General features: G+C 50.6%; 1 protein-coding gene across 1 annotated transcript in view; it reads left to right on the top strand.

Annotated features, from left to right (window-relative positions):
* Positions 1-18,635, top strand: part of Zcchc24 (zinc finger CCHC-type containing 24) — a 53,254-nt gene that overhangs the window by 2,249 nt on the left and 32,370 nt on the right. The window contains exon 2 of the mRNA XM_032918960.1: positions 10,102-10,302. Within this exon, the coding sequence (XP_032774851.1) occupies positions 10,102-10,302 (201 nt within the window). The remainder of the gene's footprint in view (positions 1-10,101; positions 10,303-18,635) is intronic.

Below are 18,635 nucleotides of genomic sequence, written 5' to 3'. Positions count from 1 at the left end.
GTGTTCCTCAGTTTCGCCCCAGGAAGGGGCTCAGTGTGGGTGGGGCTGGAGCAATGGTAGGGGAAAGGAGCTCCCATCTCTCTGGGCCCTGGCTTTCCCAGTGCGTAGATTGAATCTTGGTTGTCATCGGGGGTGGGGGGGTATGTTAGAGGTTGGAGGTTTACATAAACAAGAGAGCATCAGGGCGGCCAGCAGACAGCCTGGGCCGGGGAGATCAGAGGGACTTTTCACACTTTAAAGGCTTATGGCTTCCATGGAGGATTGTAGAGCTGTGCCTCCTGACTTCCAGAAAGCTCTCTTGGGTTCTGGTTCTCTCTCCTCACATCCTAGCCCTTGACCTCTTAAACTCTCTCTCTCTCAAACTCCCCCCTCCCCCGGCTGTGTTCTTGGGCCTTTCCTAGTCCAATTGGCTGAGAAGGTGAGAACCCCCTTCCCCCCTAGCTAATGCCACCACTAAGGGGGCTGGGTGCAAAGGCAACAAGTTCTTTGTGGCAAGAAGGAACTTTAGGAAGGGACCCAGGGTCCACAAGCATTGCCATTCTGTTCAAAGCCTGGCAGGCCCGGTGGCAGTGCCTGTGGATGTGACTTGCATGCTGACCGCTGACCATAGCCCGTCTGCACCGGCCCCTGTGCCAAGAGCCCACCCCCTTCTGCACCACCCCCAGGCTGCTCCCTCCACAATAGCAAAACACCATGAATGCAGCTGGCATTGGGGGAGGTGAGGACACGGGGCCACAGAAGCCTATTGTGCCCCTGGAACCTCAGCCCTGGGAGCTGAAGACAAGCCAAGGGTCCCAAGTAACCCTCTGGCCCTGGGAGCAGAGAGGAAGGTGGCTGAGTTCACATACAAGTGCAGGACAAGCTCCAGGAGATGGCCTTCAGGTGGAAGTGTGTTCAAACCCTTCTGGGTTCTGAAATGACGTCTGGTAAACTTAGCTTTCGGAAATGGCATCTGTGGTCACAGCTGGATGTCTTCAGAGAGAGAGAGAGAGAGAGAGAGAGAGAGAGAGAGAGAGAGGCTCCCTGATCAAGCCCCTCTCTCCAGGTGCTACACAGGAGGTGGGACTTAGGAAAGGGATGGAGGGTGGATTGCCTGAATCTTCCTTGCCAAATTCTGTTTGGAATTTAAATTCCCAGCAGTGTAGACACTACAAATTCCACTTCTGGAAAAGTAGAGTTAAGCATTCATTACCTCTTGGACCCTTGGAGGCATTCTCAGAGCCCTGGCGGTCTTTTTACCCTACTCCTGCTACAGCAGGGAAATGAGGCTGCCCATGTCATTCAATTCAGAGTCCTAAGACAAGTTTCTCCTTTTCTCTGAGAATAGAAGTAGCCGGGAAGTGCGGCTCCACTGTGGAATGACCACCCCTCCTTTGTGCATGCTGGGAGAAAAGAAGGCTCTGATAGGCTTGGAAAGCACCGCAGTATGCTCACCGGTTCACACAGTGCGTGCCAGCCTGGTAAAGGCTCAGAGAAGTCCTGTCATTCAAAAAGTGTTAACAATTCTTCACCCCAACATCTCCTAGACTTAATTCAGCCAGAAGATGGTTCTGGCTCAGGATACAGGCCAGTGTTCTTCCAGGGATGTTCCACTGAGTCAACTGTCTCCTGGGCCGCATAGCTCTAAACTTCAGGAAGCCCTTCTTGGTGACATGAAGTAGAGAGATCCCTGGGTTCATACATCACTTTCCACCGTACTGCAGACCCCACGCTTTCTAGCTGTGGCCTGCCCGTTGCAGACTGACTTGTTAATGGTGTGAAGGGACTCCAGCCCTTTAGTACAGAGATGGCAAGGAGAGCACATAGGAGAAAAAGAAAGGGTCGTGTGCAAGGTTCCAGACGGGAGACGTGGCTCGAGTCTGTAGTCCTAGCTTAGGAGGGTAGCCATGAGTTCAACAAGGCCAGCCTGGACTCGAGTAAATCCCTGTCTCAAAAACAAAATAGGGAGAGGGATTGGTGGGTAAAGGCTCCTGCCGCCAGGCCTAACCACCTGAGTTTAACCCCTGGGTTGCACATGGCAGAAGGAGGGAACCAACTCCTCCTCCTCTGACCTCTATATGCATGTTGGGTGTGTGCCCATAAACACACACAGCTAAATAAATACGTGTAAACATTAAACACAAGCTAAAGTCCCCAGTCTACACAATTGCAGGGAGTTTGGATGAAACACCACCTGGGCCTACAGCAAGTATCCAGAGGCTCCCCAGGGTGGACGTGTGGATCAAAGTCGCTCTACTCCCTAGCAGGGGGCTAAACGTGACTCCCACAGTCTCTGTGCTCTGGTTGAGGTGGGAGGCAGGCAGCCCAAACCTGGGAGGAGTGTCCCAGAGGTATGACAAGGGAAGAATCCTGAAATACCTGATCCCTCCCCTTGGGATGCTGAACAGTAACTCAGGCAAGGAGTCTGACACTTGGGAGGGAGTGTCACAGGTAGCACTCTCCTCAGTTAAGTTGCCTGGGCTCAAAGGGAGACCATGCCTTGGGTCATGTAAATCAGGTGGAGGGAGGGCAAGGGCTTCAGTAATAAATGATTAGTGGCCACAGAGATCCAATGTGGCCTATACGGGGACTAGGAAGCAGCAAGCTGCCCTGTTTTGTTTTCTGAGACAGGACCTCACCCAAGCCCAGACTGCCCTTGAACCCATAGCCTCCCAAGTGCTTGGAATAATGGCATGTGCCACCACCTCCAATGGGACCGTGGACAGCAAGGCTCTAGAATGCAGTTCCTTGTCAAGTTGCCAATTTACGCAGAGAGCAAAGCAGAGAGAGCCTGGATGACTCAAATCATCAGCAGAGCTAGATCTAAGCCAATTCTGCATCCCAGCCTGGAGCTATCTCTGTAGCCTGTGTTACAGCAGGTCTCCAGGTTAGCTCCTACCTGCATGTTCCTCGGGCTGCTGTGTGTACAAAGTACTGGGACTTCCTATCCTACCACAGAGCCTCTGATGTTTTGTCTGAATCCAAATCTTTTGTTTGTTTGTTTTTTAAGACAGAGTCTCATATAGACCAGGTTGATCTCAAATGTACTCCATGGCTAAGGATGGTCTTGAACTTCTTCCTGATCTCCCTGCCTCCACAAGTACTGGGACTACATCATGTCCTGTTTAGGTGGTGCTGGCTATAAAATCCATGACTTCCTGTATGCTACAGAAGTACCCTACCAAGAACCACACCTTTAACCCTGGACCCCAACTCCTTTAAAGAGCTCGTCATGGGCTCTTGTGTAGGTACTGGGTTTCCTAATATGTTCCTGCTCTGATTGGCTTGGTTTAGGAGACACAGAGGAGAAAAACATATTTTCCTATTTTATGCCTATGTCTCTGCCTGGGGCAGTTGCTCTGTTGTCCAGAAGAAAAGGTTGCATTCAGAGACCTAGGGACAGAATCAAGCATGTGCCATTGGATCTGTTTCTCTCTCTCTCTCTCTCTCTCTCTCTCTCTCTCTCTCTCTCCCTCCCTCCCTCCCCTCCCTCCCTCCTTCCCTCCCCCCCTCTCTCTGTATGTTAGTTTATCTTCTGTAGCTCAGAAGCACCCAAGCTTTTATAGTTGCTGTTGATTCTACCTGTGGTATTTCCAGCCCAGTCCCGATGGACAGATTCCAAGGCACTTCCTCATAGGACAAATGGATTCTCTTGTGGAAGTCGAAGGACCGCTGCTTTAGGGAGCAGTTCTCTAGCTGCTCTAACAATATGGGCTGTGGTAGCCAAGGTGTGATGTTTTAGGGCAGTCAGTAGGTTAGGCAGCTGGGCTGCCATGCACTGTGCAATGGTGGTGTCTCTCGGTAGCTCTGTTGTCAGACTTGGGAGTAGCAATCCTACCTCTGATGCCCAGTCAGTAATTGAGCTACACTGGCTGCTCAGCTCATTCTACTAGGTGGGTAGGGGTAGGGCAGATGGCTTGAAACCTGCTTTCTCTTCTGTCTTCGTCCCTGTGATGTAGTAGATGGTCTCCCTCGTCTCAGCCTCCTGTGTTATCTCAAGGAATGAGTGTTTATTAGTGGCTAGATTAATTGCAAGGGGCTGACTTTGGAGATGGTGAAGCTCTCTCCCTTGCCATGCCCTGGTAGTGGCTTAAATAAGTAAGCAGATGGTCCTTACCTGTTTGTTCACGGGCATCTTTGAGAATCTTAAGGCGTTTGGAGTCCGTGGTGTGAGCCCAGTACACATGGCACAAGTACACACACATGCCCATAACTTCACAGTTTGTGGACACCCTCACTTCACAGTGGATCCCAGCTCAGGCCTTGCTGTAGAGGACATGGCCTCAGCAGTACCCTGCACTGGCTAATGCTACAGTCCTCCCCGGTCCCTGGTTTTTCAGATTCATGCTTTCTACTTTTGCTTGACAAGTGTGTTTCACGAGTGTAAGGCACAGGGTCCCCAGTGCTCTTGTGCTAGCTGGGAAGCCGGCAAGGAGCCCTGATCCATGAGTACCGCCAAGTGAGTGGTGACCTGGGTTGGGGGCCAAGAAACTGAAGTGGGGATAAAACGTCTTTCCTTGGCTCTAGGTCTGTTAGGCTCCGTCTGGCATCTACTCTCTACTCCCCTAAGCCCTGGTCCCCATTTCTCTCTGCCCACTTCTTCATCTAAAAGAACTGGACATGACCATTATTCTCCGATCTTTTATTGAGCGCCAGCTTTGTAGGGAGAACTATTTCACATGGGAAGGGTAAGCAATGTCTGTACTGGCAAAGGGTCATGATCTGTCTCGATCAGTTCATGTGTTCATGGCCCAGGAAAGAAGAATATGGGCAGAACTGTGTGTGGCAGGCAAGCTCTCAGTTATGGTGTGCTTCGTTTTCCTGTGGCCCACTTCTCACCTGTGTGTACTGTCTCCTACACCCCCAACCCGGCGTGCACCCTCTGGTGTGCAGAGGATGAATATGCACCATTCCAGGGGGATCCTAGGGACAGAGGTACAGATCTCGTGGAAGAAGGAGTGTGGTCACTGGTGATATGTGTGTGTGTGTGTTTGTGTGAGATTGTGTGTGTGTCTGTGTGTGTGAGTGTGTGTGAGTGTGTGTGAGTGTGTGTATGTGTTCTGTGTTCTATGTGTGTGTGAGTGTGTCTGTGTGTGTGTGTCTATGTGTGTGTGTCTGTGTTAGTGTGTGTGTCTGAGTATGTCTGTGTGTGTGAGTGCGTCTGTGTGTGTCTCTGTGTGTGTATGTGTGTGTGTGAGCGTGTGTATATGTGTGTGAGTGTGTATACATGAGTGTGTGTGTGTCTGTGTGTCTGTGTATGTGATTGTGTGTGAGTATGTCTATGTGTGTGAATGTGTGTGTGAGTGTGTGTCTGAGTGTGTCTGTGTGTCTCTCTGTGTGTGAGTGTGTGTGTGTCTGAGTATGTCTGTGTGTGCATGAGTGTGTGTGTGAGTGTGTCTGTGTGTGTCTGAGTGTGTGTGTGTGTGTGTCTGTGTGTGTGTGTCTGTGTGTGTGCGTGTGTGTGTGTGTGTGTGTGTGTGTGTGTGTGTGTGTGTGTGTGTGTGTCTCTGTGTATGTGTGTGTGCACGTGTACATGTGTGTGTGAGTGTGTATATGTGTCTGTGTATGTGATTGTGTGTGTGAGTGTGTCTGTGTGTGTGTGAGTGTGTCTTTGTGTGTCTCTCTGTGTGTGAGTGTGTCTGTGTGTGTGTATGAGTGTGTCTGTGTGTGCATGAGTGTGTGTGTGAGTGTGTGTGTTGGGTGAAGAGGTGAGGGGGTGGGTGATTTTAGGGGATAAAAAGATAGTTATGTGGCTGATGAAAGGAACCCCAGAGAACTAGGGACTAAAATCAAGCTCTTTCCTCTAATACTGTCTTGGGTTAGAGAGCAGGACATAGAGCATCTATATCTGCCCGATCTCCCTGGGGTACCTGGCCTGGCCCTGAACACCACCTTCGCCATTGGCCTTGTCCATGACTGTGTTTATTCTGGCACAGGCTGTCTCATTCCCACCTGCTACCCTGCTAGTCCTGCCTGACTGATCTTTATGGTTCAGACTTCCACTCTGTTTGGACCACTCTCGGAAGTGTGCCCACCAGCACAGTGCCTGCGTTCCTCCCTTACCTGTGGTACCTTGCGATAGCCCTGCAGGCAAGTCCAGCTGGTCAGGCTTCTCTGGGGAGAGTGAGTCACAGATTTGCGAGCCTGTGCCTCTGCCCTTCCAAGTCTATAGCAGAACTGCCCTCTCCAGATTCCCATCCCCTCTCAGAGACCAGAGAGGATGGAACCACATCTTCCTCAGTACCTAGGGGCTTTACATACGATGTCACACCTGATGCCATCCTCTGGATCCTTTAAAAAAAAAAAATATATATATATATGTGTGTGTGTGTGTGTGTGTGTGTGTGTGTGTGTGTGTGTGTGTGTGTGTGTGTGTGTGTGTAGCTAGGCCGTAGAGGCTGTGAGGGTGAAATATAATCAGCCAACACATTTTGACTCTGTTGCCTTGGGCAAATTACTAAGTCTTTTTTGAGTCTCAGTTTCCAGCTCTACAAAAATGAGATCAGTGCTCAGATGAATGGTGTCTTAACAGTCAAGGGGAACTAAGAACAAGAAACAACTCTGTAGAGTGTACAAGAACAACTAGCGGTCAGAGTGAAAATAGAGTGTTCTAATCTACTTTTCTCTGTCAGCCCATCCAGAACTGTGGAGAAGATTCCAGCAATGACCGTGAGTCTGATGCTGTGTCTCCCCACATGTGATAGAAAGATCCCAGGTTTCTACCAGCTTCTGGGATCTTTGATGCAGGATGATGGTGTAGGCCGGAGGTTTATATCCATCGCATAGTGGGGCTGCCCTCCCTTAGAGAGCAGGGCCTTCAGAATGCATGCATCTAGGCTCTGCTTGCTGGCCCTGCATCGTAGTACATTGCTGATTGCCCTTTATGTTTCAAGACTGGGGTACCCCAGAATCTGGGTGTCTGGACCCAGCAATGGTGTACCTTCAGGGACAATCCTTACTGTTCTAAGAGAGAAGGATCAACACTCTGCCCAGTCCCTGCAGGCCAGAAAACAACTGGGACTCACCTTTCACCTCTGCGGCCAGAGCTCAAATAGGGCTTTGCAGAGGAAATGCCTTTCTGACCTGCCCAGCCCGCCCTGACCAGGCAAGCTGGACTCTTGGCTCCCGGTTCCAACTGGGCCTGAGCCTCTGCAGTGCTCAGAACCTCGGTTTCTCTACTAATAGCATGGGAATGTGGTTGAACCATCTGACTCCTCTTGGATTCTTAGCTCTGCCTGGTGTTTGTCTTGGGATGGTGCTCCAGATAGAAAGCTGTGGCAGTTATAAAGACAGGCTGGGGGACAGTGGAGGCCTGGGCCTTCAGCCTTGCTCTGGCCATGGATCTATTAGGGAAGGCTTATCTGTGACCCTTGGTGGCATCTGGGAGTATTGAGCTGCCACAGAGTGGGGGTGGCTTGCTCAGAGGCCTTTGGCTGTTTGGGGAGACCTGAGGGTCTGCCATGAGTCTAGGAGTACGGCCATAGTCCTGGGAAGAGAACTATTTAGGGGTGTAATTAGTGTAGTTTTGGCATCCACCAAACTTCCCCTTCCTCTTAAAACAGTCTTGAAGGCTGTGGTCTTGTTTAAATCCTATCCAGCAAAAATGAAAGAAAGGAAGAGGGAGGGGGAAGAGAGGAGGGCTGTTATTTTGTGAAATTGCATTTCCCAGCCGTGAGCATGAGTCACGGGGTTTGGAGCTTTGGATTTCTTGTTTGGATAAACTTCTCTCTAAGAGGCCAGGGCTGTGTTGTCCTCAGTCAGGCCAGTTTGGGATGATGGAGTCGGCCGGTGGCTTCCCGGCACAGGACAGGTCTCCCAGTCAAAATGTAGAGTGACCCAGGAGTTGGTGCTCTGAGGCCAGTGAAGAAAGTGGCTGCTGCTGCCCCAATTTTCCAGGGTAGGGGGTCAGGACTGGCAAATCGCTGTCCAGTGGATTCTGAGTTTGGGCTTGGGGAGGTGGAGGACCCTAGAGGTGGGTGGTGGTGGCCACTGTGTCTTAGTGAGGCTATCTATGCTCAGTGCCACGGAACTGAACACTTTAAAGTCATGAAACTGGTAACTGCCATTATGGATATTTGGTCACACACAAAAAAATAGGCTTTTGGTCCCGAGCCACTGCTGTGGTGACCCTGAGGTGGAGCCCAGAAAACTGTTTTTGTTGCTCGTTTCCAAGTCACTCAGTACAAGTTTTAAATGCTCATTTCGTGTGTGAAGTAGTGGGCAGTGACTCACAGGGGATGACGAGTAGCAGCTGTCTTAGTAAGTGCACCATTCCTAGGTTTGGCCTGTCACCATAGCCACCTTGTCTGATTTCCACCAAAGCTGTCCTCCCGTGCTTCAGAAAGTGACCCTGTCGTCTCATTGCCTCCAGGACGGGGGCCATTGCCCCTCAGGGGATCACTCTATCCTGGGCTTGCCCAAGTGCTAAAGAGTTGGTTCAGACCACATGCAGGCTGGTGCCGGGGTGCTCTGTCTTGGGTTTTGTGCTACACCAGATAGATTCATGTGATCCTGACTTGCAGGAAAGATGCTATCCCTGGGCCACCCCAGGTATGGTGTTTGTGTTCTCCTGTGCCCAGGCTCTGGTTAAAATAATGTAAGATGGATAGAGGCCCAGAGAAGGAAAGGGTCAGTTCAGGGTCACCCAGCAGGCATTCAAGGTACTGTCCTACCTGCAAGATGAAGGTTGAGTTCTCTCAGCTGAGTGATCAGTTTCCGAAGATGGAAGTGAGAGATTAGAAGCTACTCTGGTTGGAGTTGGGCAGGCTGTCCTCCATGCTGTAGACTGCTGTCGATTTTCTTCTCTCCTTCCCACACTGGAGAAACAGAGGGTCACCCCTGCTCTCCGCTCCGGCCTGACCCTCTTTACAAAGCAGCTCTTGGTTCCTGGCACCTTGTCTCTATTAGCCTAAGGACTCCTAGCAGCAGGACCTCATCTCCCCATCAGCCCAGGGCCAGAGCTTATCCCAGCCATTTGGGACATCTGGATTGGGCTCAGAGGACTCCGACCACTGTGTCCAGGTTCACTGCTGACTTTCCCGGGGAGGCTGCTGCTTTCTAGCCTTGGCCCTTCACTAGGAAAGGGGAGCTCTTGGCCATTCCTTGCCAGCCCCACCACAGGCTCCACCTTCGCTAAATTCCAGTGTGCCATGCCACCCAGAGCCTGTGATGTCTATAAATAGAGGCTGTATACACCAGGAGGGCCTGAACCCCGTCTGCTGGGAGCTCAGAAGGGTGTCTGGTTCCTGTCACGTGGAGATGGGAGAGGTAGCCACTTCCCACTCCAGGCTCTCAGAGAGGTGGCTCACTCAGGCCGGGCTTCTCCAGAACTGGTAGCCACATTGCAAGCTCCCAAGTCTCCTCCTTCCTGGGTGGGAGATAGAGTCAACAGAGATATGTCTGAAGTCTCTCCATGCCCGACAAGTGGCTTCCCACAAGGCCGTCTGCGTTAGTCACTCTTCTTGTTTCTGTGGCAAAATATCAGGTAAAAGCAACTTCAAGGAAGGAAACTGTCCTTTAGCTCGCTGTCAGAGGATACAGTCCACCAAGACAGAGAGGTGGTACCATCAGGAGCCTGGGACGGATGACCACAATGTGTGCACAATCGGGAAAGAGAGGGGGGTAAAGACCATTGTGAACCCCATTTGCCTTTTTGTTGAGCCCAGGACCCCCTGTCCCTGGAATGGCACCTCTCACATTTAGAGTGGCTCTCCCCAAGTTGCCTAACCCAGTCTGGAAGCTCCTTCACAGACACACTGAGAGATTTATCTCCTAAGTGATTCTAGATCCTGTCAAGTTGAGAGTGTTAACCTCCTCCACATCTGGTGTGGTGTCAAGGACTGATAGAAAGAATGCTTGCAGCTGCTAACATCATCACTGTGTACCCAGGGGTCCTCAGGCCCAGACACGTGACAAAGAACTTTAGACTCATGACCTCACTTCACCCTTATGGAAGCCTTAGGGGGTCGCTGTCATCTTCTCACAGAACAGGCGAGGCCCCTGAGGCCAAGCCCACAACTAGAGTTAAGATTTGAACTCGGGCTTTAGAACGGTGTGGATCCATGCTGGGTGGTGACTGAAAGGTTCTTTTGCCACAGCTCTGAAGAGCCTCTGTTCCCACAGGCCCTGAGCAGCAGTGTGTATAGGAACGCTTCACCCTACGGCTCCCTCAACAACATTGCTGATGGCCTCAGCTCCCTCACCGAGCATTTCTCGGACCTGACGCTCACCTCCGAAGCCCGCAAACCCAGCAAACGGCCTCCTCCGAACTACCTGTGCCACCTGTGTTTCAACAAAGGACACTACATTAAGGATTGCCCTCAGGTAAGGCCACGCAGCCCAACTGGGCTCTCCCGCTGAGTCTGTGGGTAGATGGGCGCCACGGTCTCCCTGGGGCCTTGTGTTTCCATGGTGCTGTTAAAGAAGACAAGGCCGTCTGAGGTAGAGCGGCACAGACCCCACTTACAGACCCCACGTGGGCCCATGGCGCTTGCTAAGCAATCTTCATGGGGGATTCTGGATCCAAACCAGGCCCCCACATGAGGTTCTGGCCCCTCGGGTCCCACAAGTGTTCCTGCAGAGTGGGTCCCATTATAGTGGGGCAGGAGGCAGCTGGCAGCCTCTTCATAACTCTCCGGAGGCCCCATCTGCTCACACTCACTTGGAAGGAATGTGGGCTCCTGGCCAGGAATCCAGATGTGCACCCCCTCCCTCAGACCCACCACTGCCTCCTCTGCCTAGAGCAAGGAAGGATGAGGGTCCTCGCCTGTTTGTGCCCCAGAATAGGTCAGGGTAAAGGCGTCGGGTGCCAAGAGGCCCGGCATCCCTCGCAGGGTGTAGGGCTCAGGGGTGGAGGGGTTGGGGGCAGCCCCATTCTGTCCCTATCCTTTACGGTAATGAAGCAAGACATCTGCAGCCAATGCCACTCTCTGGGTGACTGACAGCCTCTGGGGACAGAAGACAGCACCCATCTTTTTTAGTGCAGTGTGAGCTTATCAGCGATCCTTCCCCCCTCCTTTTTCATCTTCCCATTTTCCATTTTTCCTTTGATAATGTAGTGCTGGGTTTATTTTCTGTACCTAATGGAAATGGAATCCCGTCGATTCCGAAAAGCTGTGCAGTGCCGCCCTCCAGATGCTGGGAGGCAGAGTAGAGTGGGGCGGGGAGGCAGAATGGGCCACCACTGCGTCCTAGGCATTTCTCAAGACGGGCTGTGCCAGGCTTTGGGTCTTTGCTGCTTACAGTCTAGCCCCGAAACATCTCTGTTAAGGGTTCCAGGGAACTTGGTAGAGAAGCAGAACCCCAGGTCAGCCCTACACCCCTGTGCCAGGTCAGTCTCCATGGTGACATGTGTGCATCCCTTACTGGAACCCCAAGAGGTGGGAGCTCACCAATGATGGCGCCCCCCCCACTTCACACCCCATCCTTCCACGGGGAGGGGGGCAGTGGGCCAGAGGCCCTTGGAATCCTGGGAATTTGCTGGAGGTTGAGCTCCCCTCCTCCCCCAGGGCTCTCTGATTGGGCAACAGATAAGGACTCCGAGGCTGCCCACCCCTTCCCAGCTAAGCACTCCCACATGCAGCAGTTAAGGATACCTCAAGAGCTGTTCCACCCAGGGGCAGCTTGGGAGGTGGGCAAACAGGGCCCACTCACATTGAGGAGGTGACAAACCCTGTGCCACATGTCCCCTGGCAGCCTCTCACGTAGAGCGGGTGACTGGGATGAGTACTTTGAGCAAGGGAGAAACATGCAGAAGTTGAGCTGGTTAGGGGAGGACCAGGATTTTAACACAGGCAGGTAGGTGAGCGTCTTCAGACTACTAGATAGAGGGACCCTCGGTTTCCAGCACAGTGCTGACACTGGCCTTCCTTCACAATGACCATTGGCTCCCAGCTCTTTGGCAGATGAGGGAGGCGGGCCCAGTGACAACAGGATAAATGGGTCTCTGAGAGCTATAGAGCTGAGGACCCAGAATGGGTACTTGGTGCCTCCATGAATACCTGGGCCACACCCATCTGAGACCTGTGCTTTGAGCAACCTGGACGAGCTTCTGAGGCTGTCTGTCCTGATTTCTTCCCAAACCTGATGGTATCCAGGACTCCCGGGAGCCCAGGGATCTCCCTGCCTGCCTCAGTGGTAGAGGCAGGGTTGGGATAAGGCAAAGGAGGACTCTAACATCTGGATACAGTGACCCAAGACAGGAAAAGTACCTGGCGGGGCCTGGCACAGCAGAAATGCTTGTTACGGTGTCTGACAGTATTTCCTTCCGTTGGACACCACCGTGAACAGAGCACACCCTCGCCCCTGCAGAGTGCTGGATGGTGGGGATTTGGGTGGCCTGGAATTTAGTTGGATGCTGTCCACCCTCCACTGACCACAAGCAGCTGCTGGGCCACGTTCTTTTCTGGACCCTCGTCACCTGTCTCCTGAACCGGCTGGGGTTCTTATCCTATCAGGTGTTGAGCACAAGTCTTCCCGAAGAGAGGAAAGGGGCAACTGAATTTTTATAAACCCATGTTTCAAATGAAATGTTATACAGCAGGTCAAAATAATTAATATGTGAGACGTGGTGACCCACCCCTGTACTGTGGGGTCTGAGACAGGAAGGTCACATGACTCCTCCTTGTGGTATCATGGGTCGCCATTGCTTGTCAGTGCGCAGCGAGGCCGCGTCTACCCGATACTGTGGGTAGCACTGCTGTGGGTGTGGCCTCCCAATATCCCTGAAAATCCTTGACTTTGGTTTTCCATCCTGACCTTTATTGTTCCCTTCTGTGGAGTCGCTTACCTCATCTTGATTTTTGTTTCTCAGTGTGGAGGCTGAGATTAGGTCACAGACCTTATGCTCCCTCACTGTTATGATTGGTTTTTGTTATGAGATGTTCTCTCCAGTCCAGGTTGGCCTCAAACTTGTGATCATCATGCCTCAGACATATGCCACCATACCCGGCCACACCTTCACTCTTTCTTTCCTCCTTCCTTCCTTCCTTCCTTCCTTCCTTCCTTCCTTCCTTCCTTCCTTCCTCCCTCCCTCCTCTCCCTCTCCCCCTCCCTTCTTTCTTTCTTTCTTTCTTTCTTTCTTTCTTTCTTTCTTTCTTTCTTTCTTCCTTCCTTCCTTCCTTCCTTCCTTCCTTTCTTCCTTCCTTCCTTCCTTTCTTCCTTCCTTCCTTTCTTCTTCCTCCCTTCTTTCTTTCTTTCTTTCTTTCTTTCTTCCTTCCTTCCTTCCTTCCTTCCTCTTTCTTTCTTTCTTTCTTTCTTTTCTTCCTTCCTCCCTCCCCCTCCTCCCCTCCCCCCCTCCCTTCTTTCTTTCTTTCTTTCTTCCTTCCTTCCTTCCTTCCTTCCTTTCTTTCTTTCTTTCTTTCTTTCTTCCTCCTTCCTTCCCCTCCTTCCTTCCTTCCTCCCTCCTCCTCTCCTTTCCCCTCCCTCCCCCTCCCTCTCCTCCCCTCTCTCCTTCCCCTCACCCTCCCCTTCTTTCTTTTCTTTCTTTCTTCCTTCCTTCCTTTCTTTCTTTCTTTCTTTTCTTTCTTTCTTTCTTTCTTTCTTTCTTTCTTTCTTTTGGCATCTTATCTAGCTAGGCAGCCCTAGCTGGCCTTGAACTCTTCTTGATCTTCTCTCTCCCGCTGTCCAAATGCAAAATTGTGCCACCTCCTCTGCCTTCACATCTTTCTGTGTATATAACAGGTGTGCATGATACGTGCATGTATATGTGTGTGATATATGTGCATATATGTAACGTGTATGTGGGTGTGATACATGCGTGTATGTATGTGTGTATGAGATGTGTGGATGTGTGTGCTCCTATATGAGACCAGAAGCTGGCATCTGGTGTCTTCTCAAGTCACTTCTCCATCTTACTTTAATTAAAAAAAAAGATTTATTTATTTTATTTACATGAGTATGCTGTAGCTGTCTTCAGACACACCAGAAGAGGGTATCAGACGTTGTGAGCCACCATGTGGTTGCTGGGAATTGAACTCAGGACCTCTGGAAGTGCTCTTAACCACTGAGCCATCTCTCCAGCCCCATCCAACATGCTCTTTTAAGCCTGGTCTCTCACTGGAATTAACCGATTCAGCTAGACTGGCCGGCCAACAAGCCCCAGGGATCCTCATTTTTTCTGCAGATCCAAACTCAGGTCTGTATTGTGCACTGAGCTCCCTCCCTAGGCCCCCACCCTTCCTTTATCATTGTCAATGTTTATAACTGCGAGCCACACGGCGTGCTTCAGGGTGTCGTGACTTTCATACGCCACCTAGTATTTTCTTGAGTTTTCCTTTTGGACCCGCTGGTTATTCAGAAATGTGTTGTTTAATAGCTGCATATTTGCGAGCTTTCCAAATATCTCTTGATGATTTCTGAATTTATTCCACTGTGGTCAGAGAACATGCTTTGTATTGTTCTTCCCTTCTAACTGCATTGTGGCTGTTGTGGAGCTTGGCGTGTGGCTGGCCTGGAGACTGTCCTGTGAGAAGGTTGGGTGGGGCGCGCTGGGCTGTCTGTTTATGTCTCCTTTTGCTTTCCTTGTTGATGCTTTGCCCAGTTCTCTATCCATTAAATGCAGATACCAGTGTCTCCAGCCACTGTTACTGAATGATTCCTTTGTCTTCAATTGTTTTTCTTCATGTGCTTTGGTGTTCTCTTATTAGGTATGCCCTATCTTTCTAATGGCTAAACCTTTCTGATGAATTGATCATTTTACCATTATAAAATACCCCTTTTTATTTTTACTCTACTAACATTTGTTGGTTTTGGTTTTTTGTTTGTTTGTTTGTTTGTTTGTTTGTTTTAAAGCCTGTATTAGGGTTGAAGATGTAGCTCAGTGATAGAGCACTTACCTAGCACTTAAAAGCACATCTTGGGTTGAATCCGTAGGGTTGAAAGAAAATAGAACTTGGAAAAGCCCACAAAGTCTGGTTTTTCTCACAGTGGCGCACCTGGCTTTCTAGTGATTACTTTTAATCTATTCAGATATTTGAATCTGAAGTGAGTGTCCTGGAGATAGCATCTAACTGGTTGGATCTTGAGTTTTATGCCCAAGTTGAAAAACCCCTGCCTTTTGATTGGATTCTCTAATACCAATCAATACAATAATACCACCTTTAGTATTATTGACCTGGTTTGGTTTACTTCTACCATGAATTTCTGTTTTATACATTGTTTTCTTAATTCCTCTATTTTCTTCCTTTTCGTTAGTTTGCTAATGTAACATTTTAATTTTAAAAATGATTTTAATGCTACTTTGTAGTGATCTGCTTGTTGAATGTGGTTAATAGTATACATCCTAATTCACCAGCATGACACACAGAAATACCACTCTTGCACAGCTCGGTGAGCTGCTGGTTTGGGCCTTCCAGTGTTCACTGTGCTGGCTCTGTTTCTGTGTCTATCCTACACGGAGACTGTCGAGCTGCCTGGATGCATTGTGGTGGCACTCAGGAGGCAGAGGCAGGAGGATCTCTGTGAATGTGAGGACAGCCTGGTCAACAGAGTGAGTTCCAGGACAGCCAATGCTGCACAGAGAAACCCTGTCTTCAAAAACCAAGAACAAAAAGCTGTCATTAGATTTGGAGAGTTTTAGGCCATGGTTTCGTCAAATATTTTTTCTACTCTTTTATCTTTTGTTCTGTAGAAATGTGTCTAGAATTATCCACAGTTTAACTGGGGTAGACTCCCCCCGCCCCCAGGTTGCCCATGAGCCCTGGCACTTCACAGAGGCAGCAAGGATCCCCACGCATCCTCTGCAACATATCAAGTTCAAGAACAGCTTGGGATACATGAGACTCCATGTAAAAGAAGACGGCATAGTAGAAAGATCAGGCGAGCAGTCTCCCAGGTTCTGTTCACATGTCTCTGGGGCACTGGAAGGGAAACTGAGTACGACAAGAAGTCTGCAGCCTCCAAAGCAGAGGCAGAAGTGACGGGGATCTGCTGCTTAAAGGACTTCAGTCCTTGTGGGTGAGGTTGGGCCAGGCCCGTCTCCAGTAGATGTCTTGTGTAGAAAGCTCAGGAGCCAAGAGTGTTGTCACTTCATTCCTGGAAAGGCAAAATGAAGTGTAACAACAGCAAACCAGCCTCACAGTCCCTGCCCTTGGGTATGCGCAGCAGAGAAGAGATGGTTTTGAGGCCTGAAGGTAAACAGTAAAGTCACCATCCAATAGCCCGTAAGCCTGTCACCTTCTCAGTAGGTACAATAAAGTTCCTCCGTTTCCTTCTCACAATACTGAGGCCCAGGGATGTTAAGTGGCTTGTCCATGGTCAACACAGCTGGTAACTCTCAATGCTTGGAACTCAGGTCCTTTGAGTCTAGGGCCCAGCCTTTTTTTTTTTTGTCCTACATCTTTTTTTTTTTTTTTTTTTTTTTCTTTTTTTTTCGAGCTGGGGATCGAACCCAGGGCCTTGCGCTTCCTAGGCAAGCACTCTACCACTGAGCTAAATCCCCAACCCCTATGTCCTACATCTTTAAGATCAGAGGTTTTGTTTCGTTTTTTAAAAAGTGATGATGGCTGGAAAGAGAAGTCAAGAAGTCACACCTGCCCATTCTGACCAAGTTGGTGTGGGTCCATCCTCGGGGATCTGCTGCCTGGCAAAGCAGAGAGGTCAGGGTAGCATTGGACGGCCAGCTCTGGTGGCCATAGACACCTGTTGTCACCTGCTTCCTGGGCCCAAGGTGCTGATGTCCGCAGCCTAATGGGGCAGGGCCCTGAGGATCTGAGCCACAGTGGCTCTGAATCACCAATCCCGCAATCTTTCCAACTTGGCGTGTGAGTTTGGAGTTTGGGGCTGTGAAGACCTCACTAAGGTCTCATGTTTCTAGCATAGGCACAGGCTGGGTAGTGGCTTAAGAGTTTGTCCCACTCTGCCTGAGTCACCGTGGAAGGTTTCAGAGGAGAGGAGCTAGACCAGGGAGGGAAAGGCATCCTGAGCCTCTCTGGGTTCTGCATGCCCTTGTTCACAGCTGGCACTCCCAGAGGAGAGGCGGGAGGTGTGGTCAGAGCAGGTGGTGAAGGCTTGCATGCCAGGCTGTAACCCTGAGCTTAGTGTTGAGGGCAGGGAAGCCATCCGGTTTTAGGTAACAGGCTCCCGCTAACAGTTTAAAAGATCACTCTGAGGGCAGGTTGGAGGCCGGGTGGAGCTCAGAGGCTCAGAACATTGCAACACAGAAGGAAAAGGGAAGCCCACATCAGGAAACATTACTCTTGAAGAAGAACCAAGGGTCCCCTCCTGGCAACCACTTCGCAGCACAGGCTGTTCACGGTCCTTTTAGGGGTCCACAGAAAAGGTTCTACTTTAATGTGTTTTAAGACCATGAAAGGAAGTAGACACCACCACCCTCCTCCTCCTCCTCCTTCCCCTCCTCCTCCTCCTCCTCCTCTTCCTCCTCCTCCTCTTCCACCTTCTCCTCCTCCTCCTCCTTCTTCTTCTTAATATTCTTCTTTCTGCTTCTCCTTTTCCTACTCCTTCTCCCTTCCTTCTCCTCTTCTTCCTCCTCCTTCTCCTCCTCCTCCCCCTCCTCCTCCTACTCTTCCACCTTCTCCTCTTCCTCCTCCTCCTCCTCCTCCTCTTCCTCCTCCTCCACAACAACAACAACTACAACAACAACAACAACAACAACAACAACAACAACAAGTAACTAGAATCTAATCTGGATATCCACACTAACGCAGTTAGAAGATATAATTTTTAGTAACTTATAAAGGAAGGGTCACACAAAACAAAAAGTCTGTGGGCATAAAAGTTGTCAGGTAACCATAAGAGGAACTGGCGGCTGCTTGCAATTGGATGGTCTTGCTGATTTCAGGAAAATTCACACAGGGTCTGCGTGCCACCAGGAAGGCTCCTGATGTTGTCCATTAGAGAAAGGGAAAGAGCCTTGAATTTATAAGCTAAAAGGCCAAGTTCAAGTCATTGTTCTGTGTGTTGCTCTGCTGTGCAACACTGGATAAGTTGCCTAACCTATCTGGGCCACTTTTCCACATCTGCCATTTGACCTTGCACCTCTGTGCAGTGTCCTTTCTCAAGGACTCCCTCTTCCCAGCGTGCCTAGTCTGGGGCGGCTACCCTTCAAGCCTTGAACCTCCCTCAGTCCCAAGACTTTCTGGATGAGTGGTGGTCCTTGTCTTGAGGGAGGTCCAGGGGTTGTCACCTGTGCCTCTGTGTCCAGCTGAGGGCTGGCACCCAGGGGAGCACGGGCCTGAGTCAGCGTGCCTGTCTGCTAATGTGATCCAGATGTCAGACGGAGCAAAGTCCTCACCCCCACCCAGCTGGCAGCTCGGGTTTCTTGGAGATTGCAAAAGAAAAAGGAAAACAGAGCAGAGAGAAAGGCTCAGATCCCAGAACAGCTGAAATCTTAGGATGTAAATAGTTTCGGAGTCTTGCTGGGGGAGGCCATTGGCCTTCTGCCTACCCTGCCTGGGCTGCCCTTGGACCCCAGCCCTGCCTCCTGCCACAGCTAGAGGCGCCAGTCCCTGAGGGCTTGGGTGTTCAAAGGGGATAAGCAGAGCTGACGGCCATATCTGACCCCGGCCTGGGTTGTCAACCCCCTCATTCCAGTCCTGACAGCAGTTTTGTTATTCTCTGGGGTCTGAGTGGGTGGAACTGCCCAGGGCACAGTTGGGGAGGAACCATGGATCTGTGGGGTTTTCCCTAAAGCACTGAGG

The sequence above is a fragment of the Rattus rattus genome, chromosome 13, assembly GCF_011064425.1.
Source record: "Rattus rattus isolate New Zealand chromosome 13, Rrattus_CSIRO_v1, whole genome shotgun sequence".
NCBI lineage: Eukaryota > Metazoa > Chordata > Mammalia > Rodentia > Muridae > Rattus > Rattus rattus.
The sequence above is the reverse complement of the archived record's forward strand: the minus strand, read 5'-3'. Positions and strand labels throughout refer to the sequence as shown.